The sequence below is a fragment of the Falco rusticolus genome, chromosome 5, assembly GCF_015220075.1.
Source record: "Falco rusticolus isolate bFalRus1 chromosome 5, bFalRus1.pri, whole genome shotgun sequence".
NCBI classification, from domain to species: Eukaryota; Metazoa; Chordata; class Aves; order Falconiformes; family Falconidae; genus Falco; species Falco rusticolus.
Genome location: NC_051191.1, coordinates 91,067,989 through 91,091,711, shown reverse-complemented (window position 1 = coordinate 91,091,711; position 23,723 = coordinate 91,067,989). Strand labels below are relative to the sequence as shown.

General features: G+C 43.2%; 2 protein-coding genes across 2 annotated transcripts in view; one reads left to right on the top strand and one right to left on the bottom strand.

The window, feature by feature from the left end:
- Positions 1–10,504, top strand: part of KPNA1 (karyopherin subunit alpha 1) — a 54,752-nt gene extending 44,248 nt beyond the window's left edge. Inside the window, exons 12-14 of the mRNA XM_037388964.1 lie at positions 4,728–4,855; positions 5,585–5,763; positions 7,157–10,504. Of these exons, the coding sequence (XP_037244861.1) occupies positions 4,728–4,855; positions 5,585–5,763; positions 7,157–7,344 (495 nt within the window). The 3' untranslated portion in view covers positions 7,345–10,504. The remainder of the gene's footprint in view (positions 1–4,727; positions 4,856–5,584; positions 5,764–7,156) is intronic.
- A 4,291-nt stretch (positions 10,505–14,795) lies between these two features.
- On the bottom strand, positions 14,796–23,678 carry FAM162A (family with sequence similarity 162 member A). The gene is made up of 5 exons (XM_037388966.1): positions 23,551–23,678; positions 22,444–22,569; positions 20,115–20,223; positions 16,806–16,914; positions 14,796–15,073 (listed from the first exon to the last, which is right to left on the bottom strand). The coding sequence occupies exons 1-5, from the start codon at positions 23,564–23,566 to the stop codon at positions 14,978–14,980; spliced, it is 456 nt and encodes a 151-aa protein (XP_037244863.1). The 5' UTR covers positions 23,567–23,678; the 3' UTR covers positions 14,796–14,977.
- Positions 23,679–23,723: the final 45 nt, after the last annotated feature.

Below are 23,723 nucleotides of genomic sequence, written 5' to 3'. Positions count from 1 at the left end.
ACTGCTAAAAATGATACAAGTTTTGGAGTGTTCCTTCACGTTTTGGTTACCCTGTTGGCCTACTGTTACTGTCCTTGAAAAATTCCTGACACATTTAGAGTGTGTAAGTGCGAGTGTTACAATGTGTCGAGTGCTCAAAAAGAATGTTTAAACATCCTTTACTTTATGGCAGGAAGGAAGCAGTTGCCTGCTGTTTTCATTAGTGGATAAGTGACTTTTCATTTTTCGAGGAACAGTGGAACATTTGAATAGGTGACAGTGTGAGCTCTGCAGTAGTTTGTACATCAGTCCTAAGTTTACAACATGATTTTTTTCATTTCTCTTTTATTTTTTCCATGTTTTTAAAGTTGTTGAACTGAAATCCCTTAATTGTGTTCATTTTGTTTGACAGCTGTCCTTTCCTTGAGCATTTTATGTGCACTACATTACTTTAGTCTTCAATGAACTTCCACGTGTCAGGCACACATAGCATAGTAATGCTAAAAGGTCATTTGGATTAAAACTTCTGAGGATTTAGAAAGTGTTAAGTACCTCATCCTGCCACAGTCCTTAAGAGTTTTGCTCTGCCAGAGGTTTGCTTTTCTTCAAGAAGAAAACAAAACCAAATTCTATTTTGGTAGTGTACTATTTTGTCACTTGGAAGGAATTTAACTGAAAGGGAATCATGGCATGATTCCACAATAACTGTGGTTCCCACATAAAATAGCACAGAGCTAGGAATCCTTGGGCATTCTAGTTTGCTTTCACAAGTGACTGCTGTGGGCAGGGTTGCAAGGCATAGGGTGTAAGTAGTAGATGCTGCTAGTGCTTCTGCTGTATTGATGCTCTAATATTTCCACCCTTGTTGAGCTTAACTGGGCTTTTGGAATCTAGTGAAGGTACTGAGGCTAAAGCAAACTATTTTCTGACCTAGTTCATGGGTTTTGGTTGTTTCTTTTGTTTGGGGTTTGTTTTTATTTTTTTTAATCTAAGCTCTCAGTTTCAACTGTCAGCAGGCTGCTTGTTAAAAAACTTTGCAGTACTGCAGATGTACAGTCAAGTACCTTTACCTGGGACTCACGTTCGGGTGAGGTGGTGACAACACTTACATTGCATGTCAAGCAGTAGGAAACAAAAATATGGTGATTGATCATGTGCTTCTCTCTTGACCCAGTCTCCTTCAGTGAAGTGCCTTATGAGAGGCTGTAATTCATCGTGGTGCCTTAGCCGGTTCTGCTTGGGTGAAGGTAGCCTGTATATAGCGTTGCAGAGCAGAAACTGAACAAGATGCCCACAGCCTTTTACGCAATACAATAAGAAACAAAAATAAGTAGAATTAGAAGTAAGAGCCCTCACACAAGAGATGTGAGATCTGGATTCAGTTCCTTCTGAAAAGATTCAAATGCACATTTCCCTACTCTGAGAAGACCAATTTTATGCACCGGTCTTTGCAGTGAAGCCAAGAGTTTAAAATTGAGCTGGAAGGAAAGCAGTAACAATCTTTCGTGATTCTCCTACTTGCTGCCCTCCCATTGTTCTTAAAGTCTGTTACTGCCTGTGAGCTAAGATGTGCTGACTTAGTTCCATGCTATCATGTAACATACTCTGATTTTAGTATTTTCTAAAGTTGCTTTTAAGAAGACACTTTATAAGGAAATAAATCTCATGTAAAAGTTTGCTTTTGGGGAGAGGATTTAAGGAAGTGATAATGAGATTTCTTTTTTTTATGTTCTTTGCTAGAATACTAAAATAGTAATGCCCTTATCTTATCCTAGATCTGTATCAAGCTTTTTTGGTACAGAATGCTTAACATCATGTAACACACTGTTCTCACAAGGGCTTCCACCTCAACAACACCCTTGTATAGCGCTACCTGGCCTCACATGAAACGTAAGTGCAGGCTGCCAAGTCCTCTTCCTCCTCTCCCGCTGATCAGGACTGAAGCTCACTGGTGAAAACACACATGCCCTCACTCTCTCCACAAGCACACATGCACATTTACAATCTCTTGAATGTCAGTGTGGGCTTTCTGCCCATCTGTTGTCTGTGGCTGGATCATGAGCTCTCAACTCGCTATACCTGGCTCCTACTCACTGGCTAGTTCAGCTCTATTCTTGGGAGCAAACAGATGGACGTGTTTGTCTCAAGCATCCCCACACTTGCAGACCCCTTGAATGTCAGCGCTGCCCTCTGTCCTTGCCCAGATCTTGGGGCTTCTACTTACTGCCTAGTCCGGTATGGCAGCTGAAACAGAGCAAGGTCTTAAAAAGATTAGTCAGGATGAGTTTGGTACAATGATCTGGGTGATGCTCTGTTTGTGTTGAGGTAAGATAGAGATGGCATGGCCTGTTCCCTTCCACTGATGATGTTAAAGTAAAGGAATGTACTCAGAATAATTAGAAAAGATAAGGTGGGCACCTGAAGGAGAGGAGGAGACCATGAGTCAGGAGATCGGTGAACAAAGAAAGTTGAAAGGTTTAAGTGAGGAAGAAGATTGAGCAACCCCCAAGAATGAGGTCAAAGAATGGAACGACCACCCAAAAATCCTCCCAAAAGATGTCTAGAAGACTCCACCTCAAGCTCCACCTAAACCCCGCCTATTAGGAATACAATGATTAGATGTGAAAATCAAATGAATTTGTATGTAAAGATGTTGTAACCTCTCATGAAAACTGTATAAATAATTACCTGACTTTTTCACTGAAAACTTTGGAGTTAGTTTGTTCCATGTGAACTGGCTAGTTCCCCAGCATTTCACGAAATAAATACTTTTGCTGCTTAAAGACAAAATTTGTCTCTGAGCAGTTACTCTGTGCTGTTTTGGCATCACAGCAAATCATGTACGCTGTGATCTTCCACTCCGCCCTCCTGGTTTGGGGGATAACATAAATCCCCCCATTGCATGGGGCTGGTGCCCAGGCATGCAGGACCTGCAGCCCCGCTCCAGCTGAGGTGCTGCGATCCTTGCGCAGCTTCCCTGCTGCACCCAGGCACATGGGCCCTGTGGGCTGTGATCCTGCCCCAGTGGCAGCTGCCACTGGGTCCACATACCCAGTGGACCTTCATCTGCTCCAGTTGCAGGGGCCCCTTCCCCCGAGGTCTGACACCAGTTGTTGGCCCTGAATTCACCTTTTCTGAGCACCCCAGAAACATGCTCCCTAGTCCGTGGCCCCTCCGGCTACTGATGCTGAGACCCCCACCCACTCCAGGTGCTGGCCCTGCAGACAGGGTTTTCTGCTGAGCTCTGATCCAGTTCCTGGCCCAAATGCTGTCATGCCGATCTCTGCTGCTAGCTGGAGGGGGAGGTTATGTGGTAAAGTCCCGGCTGACTGGCTGCAGAGCCCTGCCAGTAGTTTCTTAATGGCTCATTAATTAGTAACTGGAGCCTTTCCTCCTTTGTGATTATCTCTTAGCCCTTGTCTGTCAGGTTTGTGTCACCATCTGTTTTATTTATTTCCTGTTATTTGTATCTCCTTTGGAGCTGGAAAGGTCCTTGATCTGATAACCTTAATGAAGCTCTTGCATTCCACATACCCTTACAGTGTGTTGCTTTTGTGTATTTTTAAAAATTACCTGTTTTTTTCCCCAGTAGATATGTCAGGGGGGAAAACATTCTGTTTTCTGAAGATATCTTTTATTTATTTATTTTAAGTAGGTGGCTTCTGTTTATGATGCTCAAAAGCACGTGTTCCTGTTCAAAAATTTCAGTTAAGGACTTTTTGCCAACTATTCTTTGCAAAGTAAAAATTAATATAACATGGCATGATGGAAGTGTGTGTGTGTTTTTCCTCGAGGCCCCAGATCGCTGCGCGGAAGTGCAGGTCCTGCAGTGCAGGGGGCAGCGTTGAGGGGCTGCTGGTACCACTGGTAGGCAGCGTGCATGTGCGAAGTGCCGGGACAAACGGGAAGAGTAAAAGAAATATCAAACAGTTGGGATTTTTTCACTGTCATCTCTCAGTTTTCTTCTGCAGACCTCCTTGAAAAGGATCTTTTTGGCTTTCTTTGAATTTGCCTTTCAGTTCTGTGATGACTTAATGTTTCTAAAAGGGTAGCTTAAAAATGTCATGCAAAGCCCTTGCTTCTTTCAGTGATAAACGTGTTTCAGATCCTTGTCACAGGTGTGAAACTAAACTGGTTTTACTTGGGTCTTACTGCAAAAGGCTCTACCAGAGGAAGTTACTAGAAACTGAATTGCTGACTGAATACACGTTTGACTTACTTTCTGAGCTAAGCAGTTAACCGATACCAGTGAATCATCTGTTGTTTTGTCTTTTGATCAGGAAGGAGTATATTGGTGATTGCTTCTTTTGAGGAGTTCTTACAGTGCATTCTCGCCTTACTTGTTGTCTGCCTAGTGGAGATGTAGCGTGACACACAGGCTTATGAAGTTTTTTTCTCTGTTTAGGGGCTCTTAACGACTTAGTGGTTTACTGACTTAATAGCTGAGTGGTTCACTACCTGGAAAAAAAGGGGAGGTATGGTGTTCTTTTGCTGTCAAAGTGTGATTAAGTAGCGCATTAGATACAGCAGTCACTTCAGTCTGAAAGCATTTTGAATTGTTTTGGGATAAGCGCAGACCCTGGCGATAGCTAGGGTTTTGAATGTAAAGCTGAAAACTGAATTTTAACCCCTTGATAAGTAATGTGATTGTTTAATGTGTTGTGCTGAGCATAGACGTTAACTAGCTCAGGAAGAGGGAGTTATTTCTAATTTTTAGTATAACCCTGACATGTCATTTCTTTTTGCAGACGGTCATAGATGCCCATATCTTTCCGGCTCTTATAAATATTTTACAAACGGCTGAGTTTCGGACAAGGAAGGAAGCTGCTTGGGCAATCACAAATGCAACATCTGGAGGCTCTGCTGAACAGATCAAGTATGAAATAGTTCAACTCTTTCAATGCAATTGAGTGAATTAGTATTTGTGCAAGAAATCGAAATAATAACCTAGAGAATGGAAATCCTTGCATGTATGCTTCCAGTGTTCGGTATCCAGAGAGACCATGTCTTTTTGAGTTGTGAATGAGCCATTCCTTCCTTCAGGGAGAAATCACCTAAGTATTTCAGTAGTAATACTTTTTTAATTAATTGAACCATTTCTCTTCTGTGAAAAAGTTAAATGCAATTTTAAAACTAACTCCTTAGTGGTTGTTGTACAGCGTAACAAAGTGCATTAGCAGTCTGGAGAGGAACAGCTCAGCCCCTCAAACAAGGGCATCGTGTGCATCGTTGTTCCTGTTTAACTTGTACCAGTACATCATGCTTTTATGCAGTTTTGTATGAAATCTTAAACCTGTATCTAAAGTTAGTATAGCTGATATTAATAGAAACTATAAACTGTAGTTATAGAATTATAAATTAAATTTACAAAATCAAATTACTATTTCATGTCTATATATAGAGAGAGAGACAGAGAAGGTAATTTTCATTGTTTCAGCAGAACTGACTAGATGTAACAGGTGTCTATAGTTTCTCCAGTTTCTCTGGTCAAGTTGGTATTTTACGTGATCATTTTGGTTTTTAGACCTTCGTGCTTAGTGCTTAAATGGCTACACCAGTTATAATTTTGCAGACAATTTACTGGGTTCCATGTGGTGTTTTTCAGGTATTTAGTAGAACTGGGATGCATCAAACCACTGTGTGACCTCCTTACAGTAATGGACTCAAAGATTGTGCAAGTAGCACTGAATGGGCTGGAGAACATCCTGAGGCTCGGAGAGCAGGAATCCAAACGCAGTGGCACTGGCATTAATCCTTACTGTGCTCTTATTGAAGAAGCGTATGGTATGAGCAAAACATCTGTGGAAGTCAGGAGTTAAAGCAATGATCACGAACCCATTAGAGTTTCAGTAGACCCAATTTATCCATTGCCTCATCACTATTACCTGAAAATTAACTGTTCTTTGATAAGTCTTTTCCTTTGACCCTGAGGGAGCCTTCTGGGTGTCATTCTGCCTCAGTATCTGCCCCCTCCACAGCAGATAAAAGCGCTCTGTCACTCAGGTTTCGGACCTTTCCCTTCCCGCTCTGCTGCCCTGTAGAATTCTGGCAGCAGCCACAACTTCCTTGTTTGCCTTTGCTGTGCTGAGATTCTGGCATGTACCAGCATGATTTCACCCCAGTTCTGAGGTACTGTTGCTCTTAAGGTTAGTTTCCTTGTTGATTGCCAAATACTTATTAAGAAAAATAATGAGTTATCAAGAGCAGTATAGGAGTATGTATCACTGAACATGGTTTCTTGAACCATGGTTCCCTTCATGGTTACCTTGACTTCCAGGGAAGAGCTGTACCAGAACAGGATTTATTTTCTTGCCTGCTTCGAGGTTTTAACCTCCCTTTTCACGTCAGTGTTGCAGAAGTGCCTACGGAGTATGAGAGAATTGTTTCCTCTAGTCTTTATACATAGTTAAAGGAGCAGACAAGAAAACCACTACCATTCCCAATATTAGAAATTTACTAGAGCAGCTAAGGCTTGGATTTCATTATAGCATCATTCCCAGGTATCAGAGATAGTTTAGGTTGCTGTGTTCTTTGCATTTGTTTCTGGCTACAAGGCCTGATACATTAAGCAAGATTTGCTCATCTGCTTAATGTCTGCCCAAAAGCTGGTTGCATGAGTGTATATCTTGTATTGTATGCACATGTGATGCAGGTTGGTTAATGGAGTCTCCATCCTTGGAAGTTTTAAGTCTTGGCTAGACACAGCTGACCCAGTTTGGTGTTGGCAGTGGTGCTGGGCTGGGCTGCCGGCTGGACTAGAGGATTGCCAGCAGTCTCCTCCAACCTGCAGTTGTGTGATTCTGTAGTCATCGGCCTTGCTATCAAAGCACTGTGAACACACTTTCAGGAAACATGGTCCTGAAAATCTCTTCAGAAGGTGTCTTTGAAGCCTTGTTCTTTACACATGCAAGCTTGTTGATTTCATTTTTTGAGAGAAAGGGGAGAGAGAGACACACAACCTGAGGCACATCACACAGTTACAGGGAACTCTGTAGTTCAACCTGTTTTCTCTTGGTTGTGGAGAGTACAGGTTGGGTGAGGGTCTCCACAGAGGAACGCGTTCTTTCTGAACGTGGAGAGAATTCTCGTGGAACTTGATGTTCACAACAGGCTGAAAATGATCAGGGGCATATGCTCTCACCAAGCTGTAACTTCTATGTGCTTCTTTTCTCTCCAGGTCTGGACAAGATCGAATTCCTGCAGAGCCATGAGAATCAAGAGATTTATCAGAAGGCCTTTGATCTGATTGAGCACTACTTCGGAACAGAGGATGAAGACAGCAGCATTGCCCCACAGGTGGATATCAACCAGCAACAGTACATCTTCCAGCAGTGTGAGGCTCCCATGGAAGGCTTCCAGCTCTGAGGTGCCCCTGTGCTGTGTGCTCCTCTACCTAGCCAATCCTGTTGTCGAGCCACAAGCCACCCGTGGAGTGATTCTCTCAATGTTTTCCATAACCCTGTTTGCGCTCATTCGCTTGCCTTGTGCACATGCTCTTACATACGTCTGGAAAACTTCTGGCTCTCCATGGCAGGATGCCCCCTCCTTGGCAAGGGGTCACCAGAATCACCCTTCTCCTCTAGATTCTGAACCTCTCCACTGTCATCTTTGTGGAGTCAAGGCACCTTTCTACACTTTAAGATATTCCCTCTCCTATTACAGGAAAATAATCCCTCTCCACTGGCCCCCACGCTCCTGGCATCCAAGATAAGACTGCCTTTCTCTTATATTTGCTGCAGTGTGTGCCTGCAGTCCAGGGAGACATTCAGACTTTCTGAGAACGTAGCTGAATTCATTCCCCGTATTCTTCCCTGGATGCCTCTTTGGATGGCTATGAGAGATGTGTTAAATCTTCACATGGCAATGCATCTACTTTGCTGTACGTGCCAGCTGGGGTTATTGGCATATGGAACATGTTACAAATAATGGAATAAGTTCTCTGTCCCCTGCAACAACAGGCTGCAATGGATGTTTTCTGGTTCTTGAGAGTACTGATCACATCTGGCCCCGTCTCTTCTCAACACTGAGCTCCCAAGCTGGATTGCAGACCACTGTGGAGATTTGTATACGTTCCCAGTTTTTCCTCTCCATCCACATAAAAAGAGCCTGTGAATAGGTCACTCTCTCACCACCTCCCCAGACATGACTTTCCAGACCAGCTTCTAGAACAGAGAAACTACCCCTACTTCTGCTTGCCAGCACAGCATGATCCAGCTGGGCCTTCCTTACAAATCAAGCCCTTTCTGACTTCATGCTCCAGAATCTGGTCCTTGGTATTGTAGTTATGGCTGAAAAATTCCTGTCTGCCTCTTTACATTTTTACACAGTGTGACTTGAACAGATTTATCTTCTGAAAAATTACCTTCTGAATACAGAAATCTTAACTTGTAAAGCCTAGCACAAGGAGCGTTAGATCTCCTTTTCATTTTCACGAGACAAGAGCTTCTTCTCCAGCTCACCTGATCAAATAGAATCCTCCTGGTCCAAGTCCCTTATTTAACAACTAAAATGACACTACATTCAAAGGATAGTAATATTCCACCCGGATCTGCCTGGCCCTTTCATTTCATTTTTCCCTTCTGCTGTTTACGGGACTTCAGGTGAATTAGCATGGAAGGCATGGTTCCTACAGGTGACATCTATAAGGCATTGCTGACTGCATGACAGCTGCCATCTGCAGCTGTAGACTGCCCTTCTGCTAGCAGCATGTTCTTGGCTCCGCAACCTGCTTGGATCACAGACGTCTGATGCAAAGGCCGGCCACTCCTCACCGAGTTCAGCTGACGCTGACACCAAACCCTTCACACGACTGGGGAGACGCCGCCTGATCAGAAGTGGCGGTTCCATTTCTGTAAATGCAGTGGGTTCTCCAGGCTGTCCGCTCCCCCCCTGCATCGGGCTGTGTTCTTTCAAGCCATTTTGGATGCTTGGAACACACATTTGTCCAGCGTAAACATTTCAAAATCGCCACTGACAACAGCAGCGTCATGTACCTGCGGTCAGCATTAGTGGCAGGTCTGCAAGATCCTCCTAATGACTCCTCTCAGTGACAAGCCACTGCACAAGCAAAAACAGCCCATTGGATACAGAATAATCAAAATATAAAAATCACTTAAACTGCTGAAAGAAGCTAGGCAAGGGCCTGAACATCAGCTCTGTGTGACCATTATTTAAATGCAGTCTTCAGTTCTGTCTGTGCTTCAGGATGGAGACTCTGACCTGTGTGGCCACCGCAGAAGCCACCTGCTGCCTCCCTAGCTAAGCTGGTTGGCCTCCACCTTCCCTCTCCTGGTTATTTTCTCTAGTGCTGCTTTGTGCTGAAGGAACATTTAGTTTACTGCACTTGATCTGTAAATGGACTTCAATTCTTTGTAATTTTAGGGGGTTAAATTTGGTGGTTAATTTAAAAAAAAAAAAGCAAAAAAACCCCTCAATGTTGCCTTTACATCACATATAAATAACTGTGTTTCTCTTTTCTTGAAGGGTGATAGAAGCACTGATTAGTAGCAAAATCTTGTTTTAGCTTTTGGATTTTTTTGTGCTGGATTTTTTTACGTGTAAATTTCCAATAACATGTCATTTCTATAAGATTTGTTTAAAATCATGTACCTCTTATTGGATGGTATAAAAATGCTCCATATTTTGTAAACAAATCTGAGCAAAGTGTGTGTGCATATATTCTGTATATTCATATATGTATATTCTGTGTATATATACACTAGTGTGTATATATACATATATACACACACACGTATATATATACACACATGCCTATGTGTGTATATATATACATATCTATATATCTATATATATATAAGTGTTTTCTCTTCCAGGCTAGTGAAAACAATGTGGTGCATTGGCGTTTCCCTTCCCTGCCCCCCCAAGAAAATAATGACAGTTGCCTCTAAATGAGTGAATTAAAAAGAGAGTCCATTTAAGCTGAATGGTGTGCCTTCCTGTGTAAGGAGCCTGGCCAGTGTTTGTTACTTTTGCTGTGGATATGTGAATTCAGAGCAGATAAGTATAAATCTTTAAACTTGGTATGTTTGTTTGAAGTGACAGGCCTGGTTGACACAGGTAATATTGTTGTCATATATACTTAGACTGTGTAAGGCATTTGACTGGTACTGCATAATATTTTGACTGAAAACTAAAAGAATACAAAAGTCAACATGGCACACATTAAATGGATTAAAATGTGGCTAACTCATAGGTCTCAATTTAATTTTAAATGGTGCTTAATTGAGTGTATTTCCATCAGGATCTTCCAGCAACCAGTTCTTGGCCTTGCTTTACTTAACCTTACTACTCAGCTGAAAAGAAACAAAATCTCCTTCTAACAAAGGCTGCAGATATACGAGTATGGAAGGGAGATCAGACTTGTGAACTGTGAAAGGAACAGCTCACTGGTGCAGACTGATCAGAATTACGTGGTAAGCCAAGGGCAGGTAAACTATTTGCATTTTAATAGAGCTAAACGTGTAGTGTAACATTACCCTTCTAATAAATAACATTCAGGACAAGGTGAAGGACTCTGTTTTGGAGGAAAAATGGTGCTGAAAGTATGAGGATCGTTGTATGTTATCGCTTGAACACTGCTTCCTAACGAGACTGTCTGGCTAGTATAATGCTCACAGGTGCCAAAAGATCTTTAGCAGAAATGAGGAATTTATATTAACTTCGTATTTGGCATTGTTGAAACTCTTACAGGAGCACTCTCAGCATTGCTAGCAGCAGTTTAAGAGGGATGGTAGAAAAACTGGCAACAGTAACGACTGTAAAAAAGTTGTAAGTTCCATTTGGATGAGAAATGAGGCACTTTTATAGGCTGACGTGAGAGTAACAAGGGTTAATGTCCCTTGCTAGAAACACTGAAACCAATATTCTCTGCTTTCCTGAGGGATGTGCTGCTGCTGGAACAGGAACTCTCGGAGAATGCCTCTAGCTTCCACTCGTGTGGAGGTCATGCTGTTTTGGATGATCTGTTCTGTGTGTAAGTAGGAGGCAGTGTGCTCTCAGAGGATGGGCCAGGGAGCTGCTGGAGCTCTGGGGTTCTTCTCTTAGCTCTGCCATGTGGTGTGTAGTGCCAGAAAAGTGATCTCACGTGTTTTTATCTTATTCTGAAAATTGAAATGAATGCATTTGTTTCTGTCTGGTTGTGGAGATCTGATCTAAGCACCTTCCAGAAACCCCACAGGCTGGTAAGGTGAAAAGATTTCTGAGAACGAAGAATCTCTTGAGTGCTGCTTGCAGCATCAGTAATAAGGTGGAACTATTACACTCAGGTTTGAACACTAATTTTAAACCGGGTGTTAAGGAGACGAAGATGCGGGACTGCCCACAGAGCTAGAATGCCTTTTAAGTTGCATGTTTGCGGGGGCAGCAGGCGGGAGCTGTTGTTCTTTCTGCTGGTGAAGTTCCCAGTGGAACACTGCAGGCAGGGTCACTCTCTGGGATTCAGGAGGGTACCACGGATGATGGGGCAGGTTACTGAAAGCTCAGTAACTGAGTCAGGGCTGGTGCCTGGGGCTCCGGGGAAGAAGCCACACACAGTCATTTGAGGCAGCTGCTGCCTCGAGACTTCACTGGACTTAAATGCCTGTGTGGATGCCTTGATGGCAACTAAATACTGGTGGCCAAAGTCCCTTCACTTAATCTTAAAGGAGGAGAGGAAGGCAATGACCCTGGAAAACATACGTGTTCTTGAACCTGCATTCCTTTTAACTGTCAGCACTGAGACTGTTGAAGAACCAAATCACGCCAGCCAGTCCTACACGTGATGGTGCTGCTGGCGAGACTGCTGCTGCTCTGAGGATTTCCAGAACAGCTCTTACCTCTGTGCAGTTTGCATCTCTGGGCAAGCTTGAAGTAATTCCCCATGCCTTCCAGTATGGTTTCTTTGCCTCTGGAATTGTTATAACACATCATTAGCACTTCCCCACACCAGTTTTAGCCAGTAGACATAAAGGTCTTTTCTCAGATAACCGAGTCTTAGTAGGAAGATAAACAAGATCTCTGTGTACTGCTTGGCAATGTCTGTAGGGCTCCCGCGGCTCTTCTGAGGCAGCGCTCAGGTTGTCAGGTGGATCGTTGCATTAGGAAGTTTGTTGCTTCTGGAAGAGGTACAGCAGTATGACAGACAGTATGAGATTGAAAATTAGACTTTTTTGAATGGCGTTGCAGCCCAAACCAACGGGAGAAAGAAAATGAAACAGTGTTTAAGGGCTTGGTACGTTCCTTCCATCAGGCACCGTTAAGGCTGAAGGTGGAAGCTGTGAGCTCACCGGGTGACCCGAGGCGTATTGTGAAGTTCTCCAGGCAGCTAGGCTGGCTGCTTGGGCCAGAAACGTGTGCTGGTTTTTTAACCGTTGTCTGTGTTTAGGAGTGCTTTCTTGGAAGCCATCACACTAGGAAAGGCGTGATTTCTTTCATTGCCTCTCTGAGAAAGATTTACATCACTTTCCTAGCACCCAGCTACTTGCAAAGAAAGTACTGCAGCAGTTGGGAGCGTGCTGGGGACTGCACAACGCCCAGTGGCTCAGGCTTTTATTCGAGACTCTGGAGCCTGTGTGGAAGCTGAAAGAAAACACAAAGGTGTGCAGTGACGTGCAGTTTTTATGGTAGATACTGAAATGGTGGAGATACCAGTGATAGAAGAAGGGATATAGGACTTCTGCATGGAGCTTGTGTCAAACCCCTGGACCAGAGTGCAGTTTTTGAGTAAACAGCATAAACCTTATAGAAATTTAAGTAAAATGGAAAACTGGTGACCACTGCTGCTCTGAGGTGTCGCTTTCTAAGTGGTATTTTATGTATCTTTATTTGAAATGTATCTTTATTCGAAATACTTTACCAGCTGGACGATTCCAAATAGTTTTATCTGCAAAACTAGATGAGGTACCGGCCAGTTCTGTTCAGATTGCACTTGGAGGTGCTTACTGAAAGGGGGACCTTTTGAGATGCATGGGTTTAAGCTCTGCCACCACCAAGCATAAATCAAATCATAAGTTGCTCTTCATGGTAACCTGAAATACCATCTGAAGCGCACGTTCTCCTTTTTGGTCACATTTAATACGTACCTGAGCACAGGCACACAGTTTGGGAAGATTTTTCTGTTTGGTTCCTGTCTGGTGTGTGTGCCCGCTGGTGTGGGAGAGAAACAGAGCTGTTCACGGCAGATTGGTTCACATACCTGCAGTGGAATTAAGCGTGACTTGCATTCAGCGCTAAATGAGTGGACAGATCTGTGGAAGCCTGCTCTCCTTGATTTGATGGCATACTTGCAATTGTTGCCTTACAGAGACTCTGGTGACAGGTCGTGGCATCACCTGGAGGTTTTAACTTCTCTGCTGGAATAACTGTACAACTTGTTTGATTGCTTAGGTCTTGCCAGTATGAGTGGCACCCAGAAATGCAATCCACAGGAAGATGGACCGCAGCAGCTATTTTCTAGCTCTAGGATAAAGGACAAAGTACTAGAGGATTGCACTTGATAACTTATTGCTTCTCTTTTCCAGGTATAAAGCCAAATTTGCTCTGCATTTTTGTAGGGCTTTTAATTTATTCAGCAATAGTGCTAATTTTTAGTAGTACAACAAAAACTAATCAGGAAAGTTTCAAAAAAAAAAAAAAATCTGCCTCCCACTGTCAGGAAGTTCACAAACTAAAATCTGTCAAACCCATATGCATGCCTCTTCTGTTCCTGGAGTCCCCAGGGCCAGTTAGCAAGCAGTCCTGGGAAATAACACAGTTTCAATCTGACAGTTCCAATCTACATTTCCTTCCCAATGAACTGGAAGGAGGAGGAAAAACACTGCCTCCAGTTGCTGCAGGCTGTTCAGCATGAACAGTACGTGACTTCTGGGACGAATGCCAGCAATAGGACTGTTGGGAGTTGCGCTTTGCTTTGCAGGTATTACTGGGTCTGCCACTTCTAAAACTTGAGGCAGGTGATCTTTTAAGTGGGCTAGCATCATGAAAGCACAGATGATGATTTAAAGGCAGGGAAATGCACATAAACCCAAATGACCTTTGGAAAAAAGAGCTCAGGAGCAGAGAGCAGGAATACCAGACTGACTTTCTCATACTCACCTGCCTCTAAATAGTAAACCTGATAGCACAGGTTGAAGCTGTATTCCTCAAAATAGTCACCTCTGTGCCCTTAGCTTGGACCTTCTCATCTCACTGCCATCTGTAGGGTAAAAACCATTAGGTTGTCCTCTGCAACACACCAGTGCTCTGGAATGACATTTCACTATTGCTTTCCCTCCTTTTTTTTATCAGAGACAGGCGGTTCTTCACAAAAAGTAATTCTTCACTTAAATGCAGCCAGAATACACTGGACCTAGAACAGGCAAGCAAGACTTTCTAATAACCTATGACCGTTTTGATGATGTTAATGCAGGTCATACAATTATTCCTGACTCAAGGGCTCCCCAAATAATTGTTCTCTCTTGCACAAAGAGGAACACACGGAATATTTGAAGCGGACAGTAACAATATAGAATACATACAGCACATTCTTCTTGAAGGGACCTGAACTAGTCAGTGATAGCAGATGACTGCCCAGTGAAGGTATTTTGTTTGTACAAGTGGAAACCAAATGGCTGTCCTTTCGTGTCCCAGTTCCCTTCTTGTAAATGGTAAGCAAGCGTGTAAGACTTCATAAAGGTGCCATGAACGCAGGTGTGCGGCTCCTGCAGCCTTTTAAAAGATGCTTAGTCTACTGCATAGCACATGATGGAAACAACTACTCTGTCCCGTTTGCTCACCTTATCCTGTGCCACTAACCACAATGAGAGTCTGGAGGAAAGGGGTGGTGGTTAGGAAAGGGAAATCAGTATTTCTGGGTTTAATGATTACAGGATAATGTATTCATTCTTTCTTGAACACGACAGCACAGAACTAACATACAGGAAAGACGTGACTGTATTCTCCTTCCAGTGCTGAGGAGGACTCAGCTCTTCTTCCCCAGTCATTTGTCTTTTCGTTTCCTCCTCTAAGGTTTAGCAGATGTACTCTGAGCAGCTGCTTCTCTCCACTGAGCTTTCTTCTCCAAGTTCATACTTATGAGAGACTCGTGCCTTTTTACAGCCTACAATTTAACAACAAAGCAAGAGCAGAAATTACCACCTGAAGGACTGCAGAGATGAAGCTTGAATCAGTAGTGTTTACAAAAGATCTGGCCTGTCCTTACCAAGGCACAGCTCTGTCAGCTTTAATGCCAGGAAGACAGAGGGTTAAAATAAAACAGCCAGAGACTATTTTGGCTTAAACTCATGACTTCTCTGGGAATAAATTAAACCCTTTTGTTAAGGCACTGGAAGATATGTTCTGTGCTTCTGGTCAGTATTTAATACTAATCTCTGGTCTTCAGAAATCGGAGATACTGGGAACAAATCAGAAGCTAAACAATAGATTCCAGCTGCTGTGAAAACAAGGGTTCCAAAGCAGCTGTCCTCCTCTCTTCTCGCTGTTTGCATTCATACTTCTCCAATGTCAGAGGAAAATGTTCTGGGTGTTGTCAGTGTTTGATCTCTTTGCTAAAGCCAGGGAAAAACCTTTCCACTGTTTTGTTTCAGGGTGCTACCTCCTTTCCATTTTGCGAGACAAATGCTGACAGAAATGGCACTTGGCACTTTAGTTTCCCGGTGCTGGGGTGTTAAGGTTTCTCTAGAACACTTAGCACTCTATAAAACACCATCTGAACGTTGTCATCAGAAGAACTGCTTTAGAGAGAGGCAGCACACCAGTAAGGTTCTGCCCATGCTGATGCTTTAAGGTCAGAGTTTTCTACTTCCAGTTATCTGTAAAAGAATGTAGCGGACTGTGTTTGTGCTACCACTGTGCTTTTTATCCAAAGTAACACGGCAATAAGATGCACAGATTATATTCACATTCCTTGACTTTAAGACTAGCGCTGCTAAGAGGCTTTAGCTTGGCTTCAGTATGCAAAAAGCGCTCCTTGCTTCCTTACAGAAATACCTTGCCGTTAATAATAGTTCATCATTTATGTTAACACGTGAAATTAAAGCATGAGTAACCTTTGCTACACTTGGAATCTTAAACTTTACACTTACCTCTTCATGTGATGCAAATTCCAGACCTAATTCTGCCACATGCTGAACAACTCTGATACCTTGCCAAATTCTATGCAAGTGAAGGATGCTCAGCATCTGCAGTACTTGGGCGCTTTTCTATGAAATAGTTTTTTTGAATCAACAAACTAATAATTTGAGAAAACTTGTTCCATCCACACTAAAAGAAAATTATTTTCTAATGCAATTAAAGGGCACAGAATTACTACTGACCATCTCCTCAAGGTTTAAAAATTTTGGGAATTCTCACGTCTTGTTTGTGGAGAAACATACTCATTTGCTATTTCTGTTACATTGATTCTCCAAGCGTTGCAGCATGTAGAGGCATCTGTAGCAGGCCCACACAGTCACTGCCTACCGCAGCCTCACAGCACAAGGTGCTCTTTCCTTGTGAACTCTTGCAGCCCATCACCGAAATTAAGGAGTTAAAACAGTGCAAGCTAAAATTAAGTATTGCACTGAGGGGAAAAAAAAGATTTTTATTCCCCTGCCCCGCCCCTCCCTCCTTTTTTATAGGCAGCATATGCAGTCTTACAGTGGCATCGCCCTTTTCTAACTTGGGGAATTATCCATGCAGGTCGCTTCTGGGGAACTAGGAAGACTTAAGTTTTGCTCATTGATAAAAAAAATCCCTCAAACCAAGCAAAACAAAACAGTACTAACAATCCACAGGAGGAGCTGAGGAGTTTATGTGGAGATTTGTGCTCACCGGCCAAAAAATCTGCTTACCTGCTTCCCTCTAATCACCATCACTATGCATCCCAGTATTGTCAAAGCAATCATTACGTAGCTGCACTTCACACGCAGCGTGGTCTTTGCTGCTCTGATTGTTTCGATCCTCAAGAAATAATAAAAGAACAGACTCATTATCAGAGACCCAAATAATCTGGCTAATTGTTTAGTTTCTCCTAGCAGGCTCTCTAGGTAATTTTGTATAATGCAGACAGTACTTGACTCTCTTCACAAAAAGATTTTACAAGAATGGGAAGGTCTGATTCCCAGTGACCTTGAGAGATTGCTGGTCACAAAGGTGTTCCTTTCAAAGGTGAAACAAACCCAACATTTCCTCCTTTGGTTCTTTAATAGCAAAGTGACAGTATTGCTTTCCCGGCCACTGGACTCAACGCAGAGGAGGAAGGCTCCAGTATTTATGCGTGTTCACTATGGAGAGGGCAGGAAAGGGAGGGATGGCTTTACTAATACAATGTTTTTCTTCGTGTTTGCTCCATGCTGTGCTCGTTACTGCCTTCCACTACCTGCAGAGCCAGGAGCATTCCATCCACATTAGAACTGTGCTGTACTGAACAGTGTAAAACACGCGTTCTCCCCTCAGTGGCAGAAGTGTGGTAAACCCCATTTGTCAGCAGGAATCAAATACAGTGTTTAACAGCTGGAGTTTCTCGGACAGAGGGAGGCTTTATCGCAAACAGCTTACCAATTCTTTCTGCCAGAACAGGTTCATTTATGACAGCGTCTATTTTGCAGCAAGAAGGCTGCCTCTGCTAGAGGATTTGATAGCACTACAGGTTACACACAGGCTGCTGAATGTAACACTCCTCGGACATTCTGAACAGGACTTGGTAGAAGACCAGTGGTTACCAATTCCCTCCTGCTAGAGTAAATCATCTTAAGGTAATCTGTTTTCCTAAGAAATTAAGGAGCCATGGAAGATTGTAAGCTTTCCAACATCAGCTTTGGACAGAGGGCCCCTTTAAATCTGGTAGTTTTTAAATTATTTTCTTATTTCAGGGGACTTACCTAGCCACAGCAGTAGCTATAGTACTCCTTTGGGAAACCTGTTGCCTAGGCTACTGTTATCTTTCAAAAACCAGAAATCTTCCACAAGAAGACTATCAGTTACTAAAGCCTTCCAGCTGTACACTGGATGAGTTAAAACAAAAAGTAATTTATCTTAAGTTGGGTTAAACTGAAGATTATTCTACCCAAGTGACACCTCAGTTACAGCAAAGTTAAAGTTTATATGAGAGGTGCCAATGCAGGAAGGGCCAGTGAAGCAGAATGCTGCGCTTTCTACGGCAACCAAAGACCTGTACCTGGTATTCAGCTCTCCTTGCAGAACTTAGAGCTGTTAACTCCCTTCTCAAGGAGGCCTAATACTCTCACTGATTAAATCTGGCACATTATAAAATTACAGATGACTAGGAAAGCATCAACATCCTGTGATGAAAGAATAAATGCATCAAACTAAGTAATTACACCCCAGAACTAACATGGATAGTGGATTTAATGGAACTGCGAAATTCTCACTGTACACAAAGGAGTGTTATGAGTGAATGGGAATCTTTTACCACATTTTGACCCCTAAACCTGAAGGAAAAAAGATATCAAAGGATCCACAACACTTCAACATAGCAAATCACATAGGACCTGAGAACTGAAGAGTTTTGTTCTTGTTTTTGAAGAGGAGGGCAAGAGTGATTTGATCACTATTTCAGAGTATTGAGCAGAGTACAAGATTTCTGATTATAGGGAACGTGTCCATCTACCATGAAACTAATAGTGAAATTTAGCTTCCGGGTTGTTTGTTTTTGCTAATAATCTATGATGAACAACTTGGGTGCAGGCTGCAATTAAGCGGAAATGCCCAGAAGTAGGATTTAAAAACTTCGTTAATTTTTGAAGTACCTTAGGTGTGTTAAAATATGCAAGAGGAAAAGGCAGTTATCTGAACACAATTTGCATTTTATATCAGTTCAGTGGCTAAGATTAACATTTGTTTAATAAATGAGTTACTTCTGATCACTGCATCTTGCAAGATGATCTGGGTTATATCACAAGCCCTTACAACCCTCTAACTCGGCTCAGAACAGGAAAACAAGCTCTTGTGCTTTTATAGTTCTCAATTGTCTTCTCAGCTCTGGCTGAACTATTTGCCTAAACAAAACCCAAGAACTCCCTATGCACTTGCAAAACAGGTCAGCTTTTATCAGAACTTGGTGTGTCCTTTCAATAAACCATTGAGATGACTTCAATCCCTCTGCTAACTCTGTTTTCTTAAAAACGCTCATCAAAAGTCTTGGGTATGCAAAAATGTATGAAATGACTATTTCCTAAGTTTTAATAATTTCCACCTTTAGGTATTTCAAATGTAATTTAAGAAAAATATTTCGATACAGAATTGAAGAATTAATTTTTAACAATTTATGCATTGTGATACATTTAGAAAAAAACCCCTTAGATACATGGGTGGATATTCAACTCCAGCATGGTGCACCCAAACGAACACAGTATCTTTAGAGCGCAGCTAACCCAAGTAGTACAAATTTTACTCTATCTTTTTGATTTAAATAAATACATATATTTAAAGCATTACAAGCATGTTTTAAAAGATAACTGTATTACCACCAGAAATGTCTTATCAACTAGTAACTGCCTGTTGTTGTTAAATCTGATCTTCATTTTAGATAGGCAAACTAGAACATCGAGTTTTATTTTCTGCTTTTCACACAGGGCAAAGCACTGACATTTGGACTCCACCAGCAACAAGGAAAATGGGGCTATATATATTTTTTGTTAGGGAGCCTTTTCACTGTTTTTTAGTGTAAATTCCAAGTGTAAAGAAAGTTGGCCCATTCCCTCTAGATATTAATAACTAAGTATTTTAAATGAGTTTCAGTTATTTTACAACTTCCTCATGAAAATGTCACACAACAAAAGACAGATGTATAAAGAAAAAAAAAACCAGAAAAAGCTCACACAAGTATCTGCAAAAAGCCTTTTTGATTGGGAGAGAAGAGTAAAAATTAACTGATTTATGATGTTTTTCTAGTGAAACAACTGGTAAATGCTCATCATCCCTTCAGAAAAAAAATCAATAATGAAAATGGATGTATTACCTCAGCAATACAAAATTGCTTAGGTCAGCTCATCTGCAAGACAATATGCCAAAGAGCAGTGTTAAGATTTTTCAGCTGTGAAGCCCCATTCCATTTAAGAAAAGTTTTCCCACAGTTGCATTCAAGTAAGTTATTCCTGCGCAGACAATGCCTCTTTTACAGCTTCAAAACTGGCACTTACGAGACAGTCTCTGGTATATCCTCTGGTTTTTTGAAATGGCCTGCCCACAATAAAAATCTTTTTTCCCAGTCTGTAGGTTTGTGTCCAGGCACCCTCAAAGGAGACCGACCTAAAAAAAACCCAACAAAATACACAAACAAAAACACCAAAACAAATGATCAGAGAAGCTGAACTGCCACAGCTGTAATGAAACCAGTTAGGGTGAGCAGCACAAAATGTCAAATATGGTTGCTAGAGGTGGTTAGGCAACAAAAAGCATATCACAGTCAGATTAACAAACCTGTAAATATATATGGATTAAACAGAGGCTGTGTAAGGAAAGCCTGACCTTGCTCAAAACCTCTATATTTGTAGCTAAATTTGCAGAACCTGCTTCAGCATCTAAACTTTGAAAGGTGCTAAAATATTATAGTTTTGCTATTACACTTAAAATAGTTTTTTTAAAAAATAACCAGAATTGCTACAGAAAAGCCAACATGCTGCACCGTTACATCACAGAATGTTAACTTTTCCAGGCAGTGTAAGATTTTATCTGGTATAAACAAAGAGGTGACCATAGGCAAAGATTAGAGCCTTCATTTTCAGCTCAGTCTTTCAAACCCCACATACAAAATATTCAGAACGTAACAGGGGAAGGTTTCCGTATGTAACGTACCATTAAAATCTGGCAAAGATAGACAGCTTTTTTCTTTTTTAAACAATGGGAGGTATCCTGTATGGATGTGTGGTGCCCAGTGGATTCATGAATTATCTAGGGAGTGGATACACAGTTGCTGACAACACCAAGTTATTCAAAAATGTAAAGAGAGCTAAGCACAGGACTTTGGAGTCCTGAGTCAATGGGATGGCCAGTGGAACCCCATGGATACTGACGGGAAGCAATTCCAGTTGACATACACATGACAGACTCTAACCCAACCATTACGGTGGAGGAGAAAGTCCTCGGGGTTTCACAGAGTTTTTAGCAAAGTGTTCAGTAATAGTCAGAAAGGGAAACGGCATTACCGGCAGCGATGAGGCACACAGACTAACACAGAACCATTATTATGCCATCGCATAAAACTATGGCTCCAGCATTTTGAAAAGCATGTGAAACACTGCCCCCCTCATCTCATAAACAGTTGAAATGGAAGGGGAACAGAGAAAATTGGTGAGGACGTCTGCAGGTACGGCATGGCCACCACGTAAGAAGCAGTACCATAGACAGGCTGCTGGCCTGGAAGAGCAGCAGCTGCAGCTCCCTTCAGCTCACCAGAATCCCCAGTGACATCGGGACCGGGGGTTATAATGAACAGGTTCTGCCTTGGAAAGGTTATGGAATAAAAACTGAATTTAAAAAAAACATGCACCAGGTTCAACACCAACCACAAGAGTACTTGTTTTCTCACAGCATGGTTCAGCTGAGGAATTCCTTCTCAGAGAATATGGATGCTAAAAATACATCCAGCTTCAAGAGACTGGGCAAATTTATGAAAGAAAAATCCAGTGAGGACCCTTAAACACAAAGATGCCATCTCTGGGACATCTAGGGGTAAACACTAGGTTTGCCCTCTCCATACCCTTTCCTTAGGTCCTTGCTGTTGGTCACCATTCCTATTAGTCTTCACAAAAACGTAAGGGAGCTCCTTTACTGGCCACTGCTGGAGACATCCTGCCGCTAAGGAGACCTCTGGTCCTACCCAGCACAGCTGCATTGTGTTCTTAGCACGGCAGCTTGCAAAATGCCTCACATCTGTGTGCTCCGTTTAACTCGCGTCAGGAGGCCACAAAGGGAACCTGTTGTACAGAAGGTCCGATTGCAGCATCATAACCATCCCACATTTAGTGAAAAATATGTTTCATGGCCTGAGCTGTATCTGTCCAACTCCATGCCCGAAGAGTGACCAAGCCGGCGGTTCAGACCGACTGCCCCTGTCAGGGCACGTTCTGTTCTGCCAGCGGCTGCAGCTGGTTGTACCATGAAGAGCTGCAGAAGTGCTTCAGCTCGTATGACATTCCTAACACCAGTAGGGCTGAACAGTCTGTTCTAGAGCACGGCTGAAAAGCCTCGGTGTAGGACTGCCTGTCAGGTAAGGTACCAGGGACCTGCTACAAAGCGAAAGCTGCGTTACTGCCACGAGAAGAGATACTGGCCCCTGGCTTTGTTAAACCCCAAGATTTTACTGCTGAATTTAATGCTCCATTTTTCAGTCTAAAGACCAGAATTCCCTCTCACAAAATCAGGGATATTAGCATCTCTGTCAGCCAAATTCCTGTTCAGACGTTTGCAGCCTGGATCTCCCAAGTATTTTGTGGCATGAAATGCAGCACAATTATCAAAAACACTTACTTCTTGGCTGAGGTTGACTTTCTTCCTGGGATTTAATGCAAAGCCTTCTGCTTATCTTCAGATCCACTCCTTCAGTTAGCCTCAGAACTGAGGGAATATTTCTTCCCAGCAGTTTAACAGCCCTATCTGGAAAAGAGAGCAGAAGAAGCAAAGGGGCCAACTCTAACCCAGAACAACAGAAGATGAGAACAGTCGCTTTTAAATTAAACAGAAGTGTGGGGGTTTTTTCTTGTAAACACAGAAGTTAAAAAAAAAAGAAAAGAAAAGCAGTAAGTACAAATCTAATACTATGCAAGAAACACCAGATTTAGCTGCAACAGAAGCTACCAAGGAAATTAAAGCTTCTCTGTAAGCTTCGGTGTGAGCTTCCCATTAACCTGATTTAGGAAAACGGGGATGCAGGATTACAGCCTGCAAGCAATTTCTAAACCACAACGCACATCACAGGACCACAGAATGGACGTACTGCACTGCTGCAGACACCCTCCGGCCACCTCGGAGCCCCCGACTTTCCACCGGCCTCGTCGCCTCCCAAATGCAAGTCAGAGGGTCAAGAAAAGAAAGCCAAAAAAAGCAGAATTCTGCTGTACCGCGACACCTGCTTTGGGGAGGGCAGGGCACCTTAGGTATGAGGCCGTACTCTCAAGAAAGAGCCTTCAATTCATTGTTTAATATAATGAAAACATTCGGAGGGGAAAAAACTAACTTTGAAAGGCGAAAGAGCACTTAAAAAAATACAAATTGAGGTTTTTCTTCTTTATGCTGGCTGAAAATGTCCCTGTGAGGGAAAACTCGCCCTTTATTTTCTAGGCATAAGATGTTCCAGCTCCGAAAAAAAATATAAATTGGATTTATAGGGGCCAACCCCCCCCCCCGCCGCCAAGGACCCCCCCCCTCGGGGTCTCGGAGAGGGCAGGAAGGGCACAAAGTCCCCCGTTCCTCACGGCCGGCCCGGAGGCCGCTGGGCGCGGGTCCACCGGCCCCGGGCACAGCCGCCGCCAGGCCGGGCCTGCAGGGCCCCCCGCTCCCGGTTCCCCCGCCCCGCCCCGGGCGGCCAGCCCTGCCTCACGGTGAGCGGGCGACCCCGGCCCCCCGGCCCCCACTCACCGGCGCGGCCCCACATGGCGCGGCCTGCCCCAGCCCTGCCCGGCGCCCTCAATGTCAGGCGGAGGCGGCGCCCCGGCCCGGCCCGGCCCGGCCCGGCCGCGATTGGCGAGGCGCGGCGGAGCGCTCGGCCCGCACCGGCGCCGGGGCCGCCTGCGGGGGGCACCGGGGGGGCG